Below are 16,508 nucleotides of genomic sequence, written 5' to 3' on the forward strand. Positions count from 1 at the left end.
TAATTACAGTATTTAGTTACTTTGTAACTATTAACACCCAAAACCGACTGAAAGCTAGCATGACCATATGTCCCTGTTTTTTTCTGAGGTAAAATAGTTTTTATATTCGCACATTCAGACTTTGGTGTTAACGTAATAGTAAAGCAGCATTTAAAAAAGACTAATTCAAACTATTATTATAATGATGTGCTCTTATGAGACAACTTGTGACATGGTCGCTCTATTGTTTACTACGCCACTTTGTATATTCAGTCTGAAATGAATGTAAGTATGACTTCAAAACAAAATTAACCATATTTATTAGAATGTAAGCAATATTGTACTTTGACAATCATTCTTTGCTAAAACACTGTAATAAGCAAGTCAAAAAGTAGAGACAGCAAATGTTTACATGTCGCCTTTAACCTATTTTTAAAAGCTAATCAGGTTTCAACTCATTTTTCATGTTATGAAAAGTTTAACTTTTTTAAGTCAGTTTGATTATTGCAAGTTGATGATTAGAAAAGTTTATTTGATTCAACTCTAATATTTAAAACAGCACGATTTTTTTACAGTGTATGATTTTCCTATTTTGCAAAGAATGCTTGTCTGAAATTATATGAAGGTGAAAGTCTGAATGTGTGAATATAAAACCAACTTTACCCCAATCCATTTTCTGAGGACAATCCTGATTAAAGTTATACATTATGTATTGTCCCTATTGTTTAAAGTAATAGACAAAAAAGGCCCACACAGAATCTGCGCGTGCCGATTTTAACTCATCACTGAGTCTATGTATTTACTGTAAATTTGCGTAAATTTATATTTATCCAGTTTTTTAATTAATAATATTAAAACGTTCATATGACTTATTTACAATACAGTTTGTGAAGTAATATTTTCTGTCATTTAGTAGACATATTATATGAGAGACTTGCTTTGTTTATTAAATAAGTGGATCTAATTGGATTTGCATTTTAAAAAATTAAATAAAAGTTAAAAAAAAAAAATTTTATTTCATATATTACATTTTTAGTTCTGATACTCCCCAAATCATTCTGTATAAATCCACTGATTTTATACAAAATTCGTTGCTGAAATAGCAAAAACGTCTGCAGATTCTGTCTGACACTAGTCATAAGAGAGACTTTAATACTATGTTGACCACTGAACTAGAAAATGTCCTGTTTCCTTCTGGTCACAACATAGTAAGATAGAGGTAAAGTAGGTTTTATATTCGGATATTCAGACATTACATTATTAAGGAGAATTTCAGAAAACTTTGCAAATTCTAAATAGGGAAATCATATTAGCAGCAAATGACTATCAAATTACAACATTGTTAACAGTGAACTAGACAGTGGTAATGTTGTTTAGAAGTCATACTGGCATGCTAATTCCAATTGATTATTCAAAGTAACACAGTAAACAATATAGAGACTGCTAAATGAATGAATGTACGAATATAAAACCAACTTTACCTCTATCATAATAAGTTCATACCTGCCCCAGGTGTCCTGTCCATCACAGGTCAGCGGCCTCAGCTCATCATATGGATATGCATTGTCCAGATAGCTGTTATATGCATGATAAAACATGGACTTTACTCTGTCCCTGTGAAATTAAAGTAACATACAACTGTTAAGCAGCTAATGACTTTCCAATTTCCTTCAATTACACGTCTTTAAAGGTGACACGCAAGATAGAGTGCACTAGATAGTACACACTGACACATGAACATATGGCTAATCTCATTGACAAACGTTAAATACCTCTCCATGAAAACCCACGACTTGGATTATTTAATTGTCACTTAATTCGAAACACTTAATTATTTCTATACGACACCATAATTATCTCACCAACTCAGTAATTAATGCTGGGTGCATAAATAAGTAGATGTCACCTGTAATGAGACATTTCCTGCTCAGTAAAGTCTCTGCCTTTAACATGACTGATGATCGGAGACAGGTACGCGGCGCAGAAAATGGCGGAGAAAAGGAAAGTAAGCATGAAGTAACGAGATGTGAACAGAGGTAAATAATACAATAATTCCCGGCTACATGGAGGTGCACAAATACTATACAATAATAATAATAGGAAGTGCACACACTGCGCGTGCGTGCGAGCGAATGCTGACGTGCAGGTAGCATGCGCAAGTCAATTTTAAAATAAAAGCCCTATGTTTGTGAAAATATAAAAGTCGTTGACTGTAAAAAGTAAAAAAGCGTTTGTGAAAGAATAAAATAATTTAATATTAGAAATACAATTGCATTGTTTCAAATCTTCACCCAAAAAAGTGGACTCCTAGAATGAATTCACACAAAACAACAACAAAAGCAGACAGAAACTTATATCTTTAACCAAGTATTAAGGAAATAAAATAGTAATAATAATAATTTAAAAAAACTATTTTAGAGGTTCAGTAAATTTATATTAGGAATAAATAAAAACAAGAAAATAAACAAGAAAATAAAATGTATGTTCTGTCTGTGTAACTTGTAGTAATAAAATAAAAAAAAAATAAAAAAATTAAGTCTAAAAAATTTGTAGAAGGAATAAAAAAGACATCAGAGCACCAGAGATATATATGTAGATTTTGAAGGAAAGAATTGTACGTAAATGTGTACAAGTAGAGTAGTATAATCAATTAAATAATAAATAAATAAATAATTAAATAAATACAATCTACTTACAAAAATATTTCATTTTTGAAAAGAAAAAAAATAATATATTTACATATTACAAAATAACAAAACATGGACTTAAATAAGGAAGTCACATTAAAAAAAAAATGACATGCATCAGAAGCACCAATGAGAAAAAAATGTTGGAAAACTGAAAATGGAATACAGATAAATAAATAAATAAATAGATAAATAAATAAATAAATAAAGCAAATTATTCAAAAACGCCAAAAACGTCAGAAAAGAATAAGAAAAGATATGGATTAAGCAAGGTCTGCATATAAAATTAAATAAAATAAAAAAAGATATTTAAAAAAAATCCACCAAATGAGAAAGACACATGCAAAACAAAACAAGACAAAAACCAAGCCACAAAATTAAAAAGTGTAAAAAAAAAAAGTGTACTTAATTGTGTACAAGCAGAGCAGTAAAATTATCAATTAAATAACAAGAATCATGAAACAAATACAATCTACTTACAGAAATATTAAATAAAAAAAGTTAATATATTATAAAATAATTTTATTCTAAAAATAAAGCAATTTATTTAAAAACAAAAAAAGAAAAGATTTTGACTAAGCAAGGTCTGCATATAAAATAAGATCAAATTAAACTAAATTAATAAAAATAATATTTGAAAAAATTCACTAAATAAAAAAGACACACGCATACAGGTCTGCATATAAAATAAAATTAAATAAATATATAAAACAAATTTTTAAATATTCACCAAACAAGAAATACACATGCATTTACTTCTGAATATAAAATAAAATTAAATAAAAATAAATAAATAAATATTTAAATTAATTATTAAAAAAAAATGTGTTTTAAAAATTCACCAAATGAGAAAGACATATGCATACAGGTCTGCACACAAAAGAAAAGTAAGTTTAACTAAATAGATAGACAGACGGACAGACAGATACTGTAGATGGATATTGATAGATAAATAAATAAATAAATAAATAAATAAATAAATAAATAAATATATATATTTATTTATTTTTATTTTTTTAATTCCATCAAATAAAAAAAGACACATGCATACAGGCCTGCATATAAAATAAAACCGAATTTAAACAAACAAACAAACAAACAAACAAACAAACAATTCATTCATTCATTCATTTAAAAAAATAATAATTTTTAAAACTCCAAATGAGAAAGACACATGCAACATTTTTATTTAGTTTTATTTTTTAAATCTACTTACACAAAACAAGGATTTATAAAATGAATGAACAGACCTGGTCATCAGTCAGCAGCACCAAAGCAGCATAATTACAGAGTGAGTGATATCCGTGATGAGTTTCTGAAATATTGGCAGTATTGATATTTGATCAAATGACTGACAGTTTCCAAACCACTCCTCTGTCCAAATCACACACTAAAACTTCAAACGTACAGGCATACAGACAAATAACATGATTTAAAAGATGAATCCATTGAAAAAGTCCACGGTAAAACAAAATACTCTGTTTAATTACCATCAGAATGTACTGATGTGAATGTACAATTACTGTCAGAACATGATTAACATAGTCAGCTTTTTACAACAGTCATTTTAGGCTCAATATGCAGCACCGGATGTGAGTGTTCGTATATATATGTGTGTATTATGTAACATGAATTGCTTTAAAAAAAAACTAGCATAAATCATATGCTATACAACCAGAAGGAGAACTGTATGTGTTTCGACACAACCTCAGCTTATCGGTTCACTGACAAAACTCTTTGTATTTCAAGGTGAATAAATAATGGTGAAGGTGCATAGTGTTTTAAATAGTGTGTGCTGGAGCTGAACTGAGAGCAGTGTGTAGTTTAATAAGCCGTGACGCTCAGTAGCCTCTGCCAGCTGTTAATGATCATCCTCATCAGCTTCAGTCTCTGCCGCAGCCGTCCTCTGCGCTTCTTCACCGGTTTACAAGATGCTTTTTTCTGCAAATCAATATAGTATATCATATTAATGATAGCATATTTTGTTTCTTATTGTCCTCTAGTTATTTCAGAATTTAACTATTAAGATCAATTCATCTATTTCTAGATCATGCTACATCTCTTAATATGTTATGTGTGTACAAGCATAGTCATGGGCACTATTGGCTGATTTCCACTGAGCGGTGTGGTTTGATACAGTACGCTACAGCAGGGGTTTTCAAACTTTTAGGATAGTGCAACGGCTAGTATAAATTCTCCGAAATTATGCCTTTTCTATGACTAAAACAAAACATATTCATTGACAAAGTGTTCATTCGAATAGACTAAAGTTAAAACCAAAGACATTACAAAATCAGAGCATTTAAAAACTAAATCTATAGCTGCATCACCCTGGATTCAAACCCATTACCTTCGCATGCTAGTGTGGAACTCTCATCACTAAATCACATCAAACCTCAATTCTACAACGTGGGGGTTAATACCTCAATTTGCTTAACTGTTTCTTTGCTGAAGCCGTTCCAGAGAAATACATAAAAATGACCACTAGGTGTCACTGTAGAGATGGGTTTTGAAATGTTTTAACGCTTCGACACATTTGTTTTGACTGTTTCAGTGTTTCATGAAGCCTCGCTTTGCCCACCACTAAAGCCTGGTTTATACTTCTGCGTCAAGTGACCGGCGTAACCCACGGCACATGCAACGTGCGTAGCTATACATTTACACTTCTGCGCGCTGTCTCTGCCGGTCTGCATTAACACTTCCGAAACGCTAGTTGGCAGTGAGGTGGTTATGTTCCTCTGTGTCGAGTTTCTTCGCTGATGTTTTGCTTTTCCTAAACACTTCCGGGATGTGCAAGTGGCTCAAACTCGCTCATTTTGAGGCAGGAACCGGCGGACGTGCAACAATTTTAACTATGAGGTAAACACAAAACAAAACTTTCCATCCGGAGCTCCTTCACGGGACTCCACACTTGTAAACAATCGCTCTATCAGGCTCGCACCATTCACGCGGCTCTCAGTCCCGCCCAGACTCGTCAGCGCTACCAAGCCGACCAATCACAGAGCTTGCGTTACGCGTCATTGCGACGTGTAGTTACATTTTTTGAGAGGTGCACGTCAGTGACGTCGATGGCCACGGCAAAGGGCTATGCGTCAGCGCCGTAGCATACGCCAGCGTTTGACGCAGAAGTATAAATCAGCCTTAATTCAGAAGCAAGAACCAGCGGACAAGCAACAACTTTAATCATAAGGTAAACAAAACAAATGTTTCCATCTGGAGCTCTTTCGCGGGACTCGACTCATCGGGCTCACGACTCAGCACCACTCACACTCGTCACTGCTACCAATCACGGAGCTTGCAATACCCGTCATTGTGACATGTAGCTACTTTTTTGAGAGGTGTGCATTAGCATCAACATCAGCCACAGCGAAGGGCATGCGACTGTGCGGAGGCTGCGACAGACCATGCATGTTTGCTTGACGCAGAAGTATAAATCAGCCTTAATGGTATCTAGCACAACAGTATGGTACCAAAAAAGTGAGGTAAGAATCGCCACTAAATACTGATCAGTTTACAAAGAATCATCACTTGCGTATGCAACAAACTCAGGAAGTGCTATGTTTACCCTGCTGAAAAATCCAGCTTAAACCAGCCTAGGCTGGTTAGCTGGTTTTAGAGGGGTTTTGGTCATTTCCAGGCTGGTTTCCAGCCATTTCCAGCCTGGTCTTAGCTGGTCAGGCTCGAAAATGTCCAGCCAAATCCAGCTAAAACCAGCTTGACCAGCTTGGTTTAAGCTGGATATAGCTGGTTTTGGCTGGACTCCCAGCTTGGCTAGGCTGGTCAGTCTGGTTTTAGCTGGTCTTTTCCCAGCCTGACCAGTTAAGACCAGGCTGGAAATGGCTGGAAACCAGCCTGGAAGTGGCCAAAACCCCTCTAAAACCAGCCTGGTCGACCAGCTAAAACCAGCCAACCAGCCTAGGCTGGTTTAAGCTGGATTTTTCAGCAGGGTAAACCCACAGCCGAAACAGGACACCGACATGTGCTTTATTCTTTGTGTGAGAATGATGTCAATCTCAACTTATTGGTGTACTGCATGTCTACGAAGAAAGGGTACTAGCCGGTTTAATGTGACCTGTACTGATTCATTAGTGGACATATTATACACTATACTAGTGGTGCCCAATCCTGTTCCTGGAGATCTACCTTCCTGCAGATTTCAGCTCCAACCCTGATCAAACACAACTAAACCAACTAAGTAGGATCTGAAGGAGCGCTTAGTAATTACAGACAGGTGTGTTTGATCAAGGTTTTAGCTGAACTCTGCAGAAAGGTAGATCTCCAGGAACAGGATTGTCAAACCCTGGTCTATACTATAGGCAGTGTTGGGCAAGCTACTTGAAAAATGTAGTGAGCTAAGCTATGAGCAACTCTACTTAAAATATAGCTTAACTACACTAAAAGCTACCCCCTGGGAAATGTAGCAAGCTAAGCTAAAAGCTACAAGGCAAAAGTAGCTTAGCTACGTCCAAGCTATTTTTGCAATTTTTATTTTTAAATCAAAGCAACTTAAATCCAAGTCAATCATATCTTAGAGATCAATAAAACTGCCAATGAAACATATAAGGCATACCAGTTTAGTTATTTACTGTAAATAATATTCTGTACTAAACAGAAACACATTATAGTATATAACAGCTAAAACAAAAAATCCAATAAAAGCAGGTGTTACACATTTAAAATTCTATAGTCATTTATAGTAAAGAGAAATATTTTGACATAACCATTAACCATATTGTATATATATTTACAACTCTTTATTAATAAATTACACTACATAATGCAGTCATTTAGGCTATAGTAGTACTTATTATAAATTACTAAAGTATTTTTAAGCACAGCATCAGACAAAGTTATTGCATCTTAACATGTACTTCTCGAGGCATGGTCACGAGAAACCCTGCTTCAGAAATAACTCCTCTCCCTCAGTCATCTTTCCATCAAGCAAGTTTCTCGTCTTAGCCTAATTTGGTTGGCGACATCACCACCAGAGGGGGCAGTAACGCACCAAAACATTTGCTGTCAACCACCGTAAAACAGGAAGAAGAAGAAGCTGTAGTTCTAGCTATCATATGGATTTACTTTCATCGCCTAGAAAACGGCCTCACAGCTCTGTGAATGTCGGTGCCATCACTTACTGATCCGCGATCTGTAAATGTAGCTTTGTGGACGCTACTGCGCTACTTGACTGAAAAAATAGTTTCGCTACCGAAAAGCTATTTGATTTAGAAAGTAGCGACGCTACCGCCAAGCTACTGAGAAATTTAGTTAAGCTAGGAGCAACACTGACTATAGGCTATTGCTCAGTTGAAATGAGACACAAGTTTCTGACTGCAGTTCACTTAACAACCACTGGTGTCACTAATGACAAGGGTTTCAGCATTCTAGAGCAAGGGTGCCTAAAGTCGGTCCTGGATGGCTGATGCCCTCGCTAGAAACACTAGAAACATCCTGGCAGGTGTGTTGAGACAAGTAGTGGTGGGCAAAGCGAGGCTTCGTGAAACACTGAAACAGTCAAAGCAAATGTGTCGAAGCTTCGAAACGTTTCGAAACCCCACTCTACAGTGACACCTAGTGGTCATTTTTTATGTATTGCACTGAAACAGATTCAGCAAAGAACAGTTGAGCAAATTGAGGCATTAAACCCCACTTTGTATGCTTATGTCTTCATGTAATATAGTGGAGTGGTTAAGATATTTGACTAACAGGCGGGAATAGTGGGTTCGAATCCAGGCTGATATTGTTGTTTTAAAATGCTTTAATACCAGTTGGTAATGCTTTGCTCTTGTATCGTTTTGTTTCAACATTGGTTTGATATCCGAATAAACAATTTGTGAATAAATATGTCTTGTTTTGGTCTTAAAACAGGGTTGCTGCTAGATCAGAAACTGTGGCCTGAAGTTATCAAGAATTATTTATATTAGTCATTAAATTTCCCATTTATTGTATTTTATTAATTTCTACCCAAACCCTAAACCGAACTATCGCAGTACTGTAAAATTATTAATTATAGTTTAACAGTGTTACAAAAATGATGCTATATTGATAGCGTAACTGCAGCTGTATCCTATTTAGGCTACACAAAACAGAAACATGCTTAAAATACATAAAACCATGATTTCAGAGTATTTGTACAAGTCGGGATTCGAACCTAAAACATCAATCGAAGCACAGTATCAGTGTGCACACGCACAGTCCACTAGGCCATATGAAACAGGTCTCAAAACGCTTTAAAGCTGATCCATGGTTTTACTCGCTTTAGTCACGTGACCAGGTGTTTCGAAACACTTTAGTCACGTGACTTGGGTGCTTCGGATCATGCTTCGGTGCAGTGTTTCGAAACACTTGCGCTTTGGGATCTCGATACTGTGTCGAAACGTCAGTTTCACGTCAGCCATCCCTAGAAACAAGTTGGAGCTAAACTCTGCAGGGCATAGGCCTTCCAGGACCGAATTTGGGAACCTCTGTTCTAGAGTTGAATTTACTCTGATTATTAAGTTAAGAAACAAACAAACATTTAAATGGATGGTCTACCATTTTTTGCGGTTTGAGGCAGTCTTGTGTGAGGAGCCTCTGCATTTGTTTCACCACCTCAGTCATGCGGTCTGACTGCTGCTGCATCCGACTGTTACTCAAGCAGTTGAAGATCTGAGTCCTGCCATAGATATACCGCAGGAGGCAGCGAACCTGCTGGCAAAATGCAGTCCAGACATTATAACACAACACACTCAAAAGCAGCTCTGTCTAAAACCATCTGTATTGAGGAAACATACATGTAAGCATATGCGAGTGGCTGTACCTTCTCAGGCTGTACCTTCTCAGGACAGTGGTCCTTTTCTTTTGATATGTCAAACGAACCAGTCAGATTCTGAGACAAGAGAGGAAACAGTTTGAAACACATCCCAACAACTCATCTAAAAATCATCGTTAAATGTATGAAACAGTGCTACTCACTAGCTGGATTGTAATTCTAACAAAGATTAAGAGTGTAACTGCATCTCCATCTTATTTTCTGGATTGAAAATGAACAGGTATCAAATTTCAAGATTGAATAGCTGATAGCTTTGCGGACAGTCCGCTGACATATAGCAACATGGTGCTTTGGGTGCCCCGAGTTTGAGTCCCGGCTTGTAGATTTTTCCCAATCTAGCCCCCAATTCTGCATCCTGTCTACAGTCTTGTCTTGTGAGTACAGTCCTGTCTTTTAATAATAATGGCAACTAAAATGCAGAAAAAGTTTATAAAAGATGCATTCATAACATCTTGTTTGGATGTAAAACTTGTTCCCTGAAAGAGGGATTGGCGACATGAAAGTTGTATGAAAATGGGCCATTAAAAATCGGTGCATACATTAAAAGTCTACAGTGACTCATGAAGGTTTCTGCTGAGGAGTCAAGCCATGGCTCAGCATTCAACTGGAAGTCCAGGGTTGTGATCATTGCTTCAGGGAAATTGGGTTACTTTCGAGATGTTTCCTTTCAGTCAGTTACTACTCTGGAAGTTATGCTGGGACTGATAAACTTCAAGGAAAACACTATGACCACTGAACCAGATTACAAGTTTGGGGAAGGGGTGACAAATGAAAGCATGAGCATACAGGCACCACCAAATACATAACCGTCCTGGTTACCAAATTTTTTCTCTCTTCGGCACTCGGCGAAGGCGATCGTATTTCCTCCCGCTCCATCCCATATCTCTCCTAGCTGGCTCCTCTTGTCTTCGTCTTATTCTATCTCTGAGGCTCTCTGTGCCCTGCTATCCAAATGAATAAGGAATTATGGATTTGATCAACTGGTCTCCGAATGCAATTGACACCATCTTCTCGATGAGAAGTTTGGGCTTGCGAGAACCCACTTGTCCTGCGGGGACGATTGCAGCTGGATACTTGATGGACGGGTGGGAGAAGTAGCACGTCCTGTGCCTGGCTGCTCTGTCTCTGGAGGATATTGAAGATATTTACCTATTCGGAACTTTGATAACAGGGTTTCTGCTGATGGGCTTATGCGGGGTCCTGGGGTATCGGCGACTGATGAAAGCGGTCAGTGCTGCACAAAACCCCCGACCTAGCTGGTCGGCTTGATTGAAACGCATATGGGTAGGGTCTCAAATCAGACTATGGTCCTAGACCGGAAACTGGAAAACATCAGGGTGAAATTAGCGGCTCTGCAACAAGATTTGGCCAGATCTGGAGACGAGTGATGGACATTAAATATCTGTGAAATTGGCAGATATTGACCCAAAGTTGAAGTATTTTTCTATCTTTCTGCTCCCTGTATTCTTTTTTCCTGCCAGATGGCCTCGGCTGGAGAAAAACAACCTATCTCCTGGATAGCAAGATAAGGAGACGCTCTGAAATTCCTGCTCCCTGTCAAGGACACATGTTGGACTCTACAGGCTCAAGCACACACACATACACAACCACAGATAAACAATCACCACCGATCCCCTCATCCAAACGCCTTTGTGTGCTTTCACCAACGGGAGGAGAGGGCGGGTCTACGACCACCGCCTCCATGGCTGCAGGACCAGACGGCTGCCAGCCCTCATCAGACTACATCCATATCCCCTGTTCTCATCCCATTTGTCAATGTTGTGTCTTGTCCATGTGCTTTCCTCTGCTAGATGGGCAGTTTTTCTCCCCGTCTCACTTTGCTCTAATCAAGAGCAAGGTGAGAGGGTTTTTTTTTTTTGCCTAACCCTCCTGATGTATCTTACTTGCCTTTCTAAATGCTACCTCCTGTGACCTGTCTTTCCCTGAAAATTGTGATGTTTGTGTATGTTTGGGGGGTTCAATTCACTATGCGAAAGTGTATGTGACAAATAAAGGCCTGATTTGAAATAGGGCAACATCCCTTGTGACCTGAATTACTATACTTGGGAATTGTAAATCCTTTAGGGGAGTTGTAACATGTTCACCAAGCCAAAATTGAGTTAAGTGACTACAAAAGTACTGTGCATTGAGAAAGCGTTCTGGTGCCCAAAGGGGGAGGACGCTGTAGAGATCTCCCAACTGTTGGGAAGATAAACATATATGGGTTGCAACATATGAATTAATCGGGACAGATAATCTGTCCAAAGAAGACACAAGTTTACCTAAAGGAGAAACTGATCCATGGTCAAGAATTCATACATGGAGTTACTGAGTAGAAGCACCAGTCCCGGTACAAGAGTTATCTAAATGTGTATACACTAGATGTACTGGACCAAATGCTGGAGGTTCTGGAGGATCTCTTTAGTGTTTACTGGGTGGAGAAGCAACAGCCATATTACCCTGCAGCTTTTCTGGTTTCTCACTGAAGCTAAGCAAGGCTGAGCCTGTATGCGGAACCACATGGGGAAACTAGGTTGCTGTTGGAAGTGGTGTTTGTGAGACCAGCAGGAGGTGCTTAGTCTGTGGTCTGTGTGGGCCCTAATGCGCCAGTATCCGCTTGTTAAGTGGTGACGTGTTTGTGACGCAAGTAATACTGTTTCCGGGTCCAATCCGCCATTCATTTGAGTGGAGCATTCGTTTATGATCACGTTTTATTCCTATCACACATTAAAGTTAATTTTATATAGAATCATAGTGTACACAACAATCTCTGGGCTTGCTGGATAACAAATACCAAAAATTATAAAAAATTATAAAAACATAATCACTATCTGGCCATCGGATATTAGGCATGGACATATATATTGCGATCGTGATTTTCGAAAGCCTTAAATCGCTTTGTAAACGTTTATTATTACCATTTCATGAGTCTCCCCATTCAGTTGATTAGAGCGCTTGGACCCGAAAGCCGCTTCGCGTGACGTCACACTTAACAAGCGGATAGTGACAGGGACGCTGTACCATCAATGGGCACTGTCTTTGATGAGATGGTCAATCCAGTTCCTGACTCTCTGTGGTCAATACTCTTGTAAAGAGTATGGGTGTCCCTTCATTGTCTCTTACCCATCAGGGCCTCCCAATCATCCCCATCCAGTGAAATGGCTCTATCACTGTGTCTCCTCTCCACCTGGAGATCTGTAGTGATCTGTTATTCATTATTATTAATTATTCGAATTCTTATATTCACCAAGGTTCCGCTCTTTGGGGTTGAATGATTTTGCGGGAAAATAAATAAAAAGAGCTGAGCTGCGACAAAATAATGAATTAAAAGGGTGAGGCTATGGTCAAATAAATAAATAAATGAAAAAAGTGAGACTGCTGAGAGTGCAAGCAGCGGTGGGCAAACTCGGTCCTGAGGGACACCGGCCCTCGTGGCCAAAAAAACAGACCGGCCCACCGGGAATTCACCCGGTCGTCCTGATTAGCCAATCCGGGCCAGCAGGAGGCAACACTTCTTCTCGCCTTGTTCGCTTTCTGGAGATGGTGCTTACCTTTTTCTGGCCAACAAAACAGACAATAGCTGCGTCCCAAATGGCACACTATACACTATGCACTCATGCACTATGTACTTATGCACTTACACACTCAACAGGATAGTATATGTATGTAGTGTTGTCCCAAATGGCACACTATTGTGTTTTTACTAAGCGGAAATTCAAACCGTTTCCCTGATGATGTTTGACGGTCGCCAAATCAGTGAAATAAATGACCGAATTATCAGATAATACCTGCCGTGTGTATTGCCGCATTCACCATCGGGAGGCGCTAAAATCACTCTCGTAGGAGAATTTTGCTTTCACCATCCAAAATAAATAAAGTTATTCAACATGTGCGTCTGATAGCTCCGCCCCTTCCGCTACGTAAGCAAACCTGCGGTCGTTGAGTGCGTGAAGTGTCCATCATTCCACACTTCATTTTAGCGGCTGAATGAGTGCATCATCCGGGTAATTAAAGTGCTCTTATTATTTTTAGAGTTTTCAGTGTGAACACACTACTTACACTATTTATACTACAAAATGGCGTAGAATAGTGCACAAGTATGCGATTTGGGACACAGCTAAAGAGCTGCTCAGAATTGCTCTATCTGCACAGCAGTGCTAGACATGGGCCTTCCTCCTTCAGGAGTAGTGCCAGGGCCGGAGTGGGACTCTTTTTCAGCCCTGGAGTTTCAAGCCTCAGACCGGCCCATCTCAGTTCACCACTGACTATATTAAAATAAGGTTATTTCCAATTCAGTTTCTAATTACACTATCACGTCTTTTTTTGAGAAAACAGCACTTTTAGAACTTCAAATGTTCAACAACCCTTACAGTATTATGTCTTAACAATAAAAATTAAAAAAAAAAAATTGTTACTTAGACAAGGACCGAACCCGGGTTGGCCGCCTCAAAATCTAACGTACTAACCATTGTACCACAACTGCTGTACGTTTAATGGTGACTTATCTAGTTATATCATCATTAACCTGCATCCTGTTTACGAGGCTAAGAGAAAATAGATAAAAAGAGCAGAGCTGCGGTAAAATAATTAATAAGAAGGCTGTGGTCAAGTAAATAATTAAATTATTTTTAAAAAGTGTGACTGCTGAGAGCAACCGATTCTGGAACTAGGGACACCGGCCCTCGCTCCCAAAAACGGACCGGCCCATCAGGAATTCTCCCGGTCCTCCCGATTAGCCAATCCGGGCCTGAGTAGTGCTTGTGGGTTCACCAGCTGGGCTTCAAAATGAGTGCCAGGAAACTTGGAGGGCTGGGGTCAGAAGAGGAATCAGCTGACCCAAATTTAGAGAACAATTTCCTTTCCAAAGGAACCAGGAGTGCAGTCTTTAGTGACAGAAATTTGTGCTTGACTGAAGTGAGCGTTTTAACAAATCCCCCTTGCAGACCCACCAGGAACAGAGAGATGCCAAGAGGGCATGAGAGAAGGACTAGCAAGGTTCTCTCAGGAGCTGGATGATCAGTTACAATCAATTTATTTGTCGATATCAACAGATGTTATCTTAGAAATATTTAAGTGAAATATTTTACAGTTCAGTGGTAATAATTGAGTCATTACTATGATTTAGTCTTATACAATAATAAACACAAATGATGATGATATACATATAAATTAGTTGATCGTTGCAATTAATCAGCAATTCAATGTATTCAGCACTTAATTGTATTATACAATACTAAATATTAAATTATACTATTTTATAATAACAATGACACATTATTCTGATGATGTAATAATATTATTATTATATTAAATATGTTGTCTAAATAAAACAATTGATAATTGCAGTAAAATACATTCATAGTGGTGCTACCTACAGCTAGCAAGATTAGCAAATCAGCCCTTTCTCATGTTCTACAGGTCACCACTAGAGGGCAGCAAGTCATTTCATAAACACAATCAGTCTTACCACAGTTATACTTTACAAAACTGCTTACAACATGGGCTGGATAACCAAATCAGAAACTGTCCTGATCTTTCTAAAAGTTCAATCCACTGTGTGTCTGAATAGATGAACTGCAGTTATTAGACAAGGTACTTACCAGGGCTTGGAGCTCGACCAGGATGAGCGCCTTGTAGGTGCTGATGATCACTGAATAATCACAGGAGCGTTTACTGTGGGCCACTGTGAACAGCAGCATTACAGTGACACACACCACAGGCCTCCTTACACACTGCACACACAAACATTAGACATCATATTCAAACCAGGTTTAAAAGCTCGTCACCTACAAATCTAAAAGAGGACTTTAATATGACTGCAATAAAGTCACGTCTGTCAAAGCACCATAAAACATCATACATGGGCTGCTGGCCTACAACCTACTATATTCAATACCTGGAGAGGATTTTACTGTTTTATTTGCAACATCGTTATAACATAAGTCTCAATTGTTACTGTCCAGACAGCACAGACATGGCTCCCATTCTCTTTTGAGAACCAAATAATAATGTTGTGGGAATGTTGGCTCTAGTCAGAGTCCAAGATATATATATTTTTTACATATGTTTGTTTATTTAAGTAAGAACTTAAAGCAAACCTAAAGGAGAATATTGAAAGGACGTTTACCCTAACCCAGACTAATATACCAGAAAAGCATCTGGGAACAAAAGGGAAACCCAGAGCTCGTTTTGAATGAAAAGCTTGTGAATTATCATATATATTATAATTTCAATAAAAATAAACAATTAAATAAGCTTATTAAAATGTACATTTATATTATTGACAAATTTGACATTTTTAAATCTTTTTAACTTAAAGATAAAACACACTTTTATACATAATAATGCTCATTTTCAAAGCTTTTTCCAGTATAGCTGTATAAAGTTACTTGTTTGCAACTTTGGTCTTGCTAAAGAACCGGACTATTATAATTATTTTGCAAATATCTCTTTAATAGAAAACTGAAAAGTTTTTTTTCTTTTTAAAAAAGCATGTCAATTTGTTTCATTCACCAATCTAAACTGCACTTATATCTGATTTTAGGCTGTTTAAATAATAAAAAAAAAATTATAACAATTATCTATAAGCGTGCATGCATTTGTAAAATGTCAGTAAATAACGCTGAGCATTCCTTGCACACGCAGTGTTGTGGCGCAGTGATGCGGTGGATCCGAATCTTACCATTGACCATGAGATGACGAGGGATTCTTGCGCGCACCAGTCATGGCTTGGGAAGGTGGACATGGTCCAGCGGCGTCCGACGCCTTTTACATGTTTCTTACAGAAAGCTTTTGCAGTCCGACCGAACTTAATGAATCCTGAATGCGCGTCTGAGCTCTAGTGGGAGTCTATGCTCCGGCGAGAGGCGCGTTGGTGAAGCTGAACCGCGTCCATTCCAGCAGTGGCGAGAGAAAAGCGACGAGCCTCTAATGCGTCTCACCGTCACGGGCTGCTGCTGGCATCGCGCTTTGGATTTCACCAGATCTCTAGTCTGATCAAGTCTAGAAAACTTCCGCGATCAATCAAACTTTGC

General features: G+C 38.1%; 1 protein-coding gene and 1 long non-coding RNA gene across 6 annotated transcripts in view; both read right to left on the minus strand.

Moving 5' to 3' along the window:
* Nucleotides 1-2,111, minus strand: part of edem2 (ER degradation enhancer, mannosidase alpha-like 2) — a 32,026-nt gene extending 29,915 nt beyond the window's left edge. For 4 of the 5 annotated variants that reach the window (XR_015522737.1, XM_087305414.1, XM_087305416.1 and 1 more), the window contains exons 1-2: nucleotides 1,886-2,086; nucleotides 1,483-1,593 (exon numbers count right to left, since the gene is read on the minus strand). Coding sequence is in view for 2 of the 5 variants with exons in the window: in XM_087305413.1 (XP_087161539.1) it covers nucleotides 1,483-1,593; nucleotides 1,886-1,992 (218 nt within the window). In the remaining 3 variants the exon portion in view is untranslated. Of the gene's footprint in view, nucleotides 1-1,482; nucleotides 1,594-1,885 lie in introns of all 5 variants that reach the window. The other variant, NM_001305614.1, reaches the window with a different exon arrangement.
* A 1,733-nt stretch (nucleotides 2,112-3,844) lies between these two features.
* On the minus strand, nucleotides 3,845-16,305 carry wu:fl05b04. Its single transcript, NR_186825.1, has 5 exons — nucleotides 16,157-16,305; nucleotides 15,075-15,206; nucleotides 9,437-9,531; nucleotides 9,198-9,350; nucleotides 3,845-4,607 (listed from the first exon to the last, which is right to left on the minus strand). It is a non-coding gene; the product is annotated as a wu:fl05b04 (long non-coding RNA).
* Between the last annotated feature and the right edge of the window lie 203 nt (nucleotides 16,306-16,508).

Source organism: Danio rerio, chromosome 23, assembly GCF_052040795.2.
Source record: "Danio rerio strain M-AB ecotype USA chromosome 23, GRCz13ab, whole genome shotgun sequence".
NCBI lineage: Eukaryota > Metazoa > Chordata > Actinopteri > Cypriniformes > Danionidae > Danio > Danio rerio.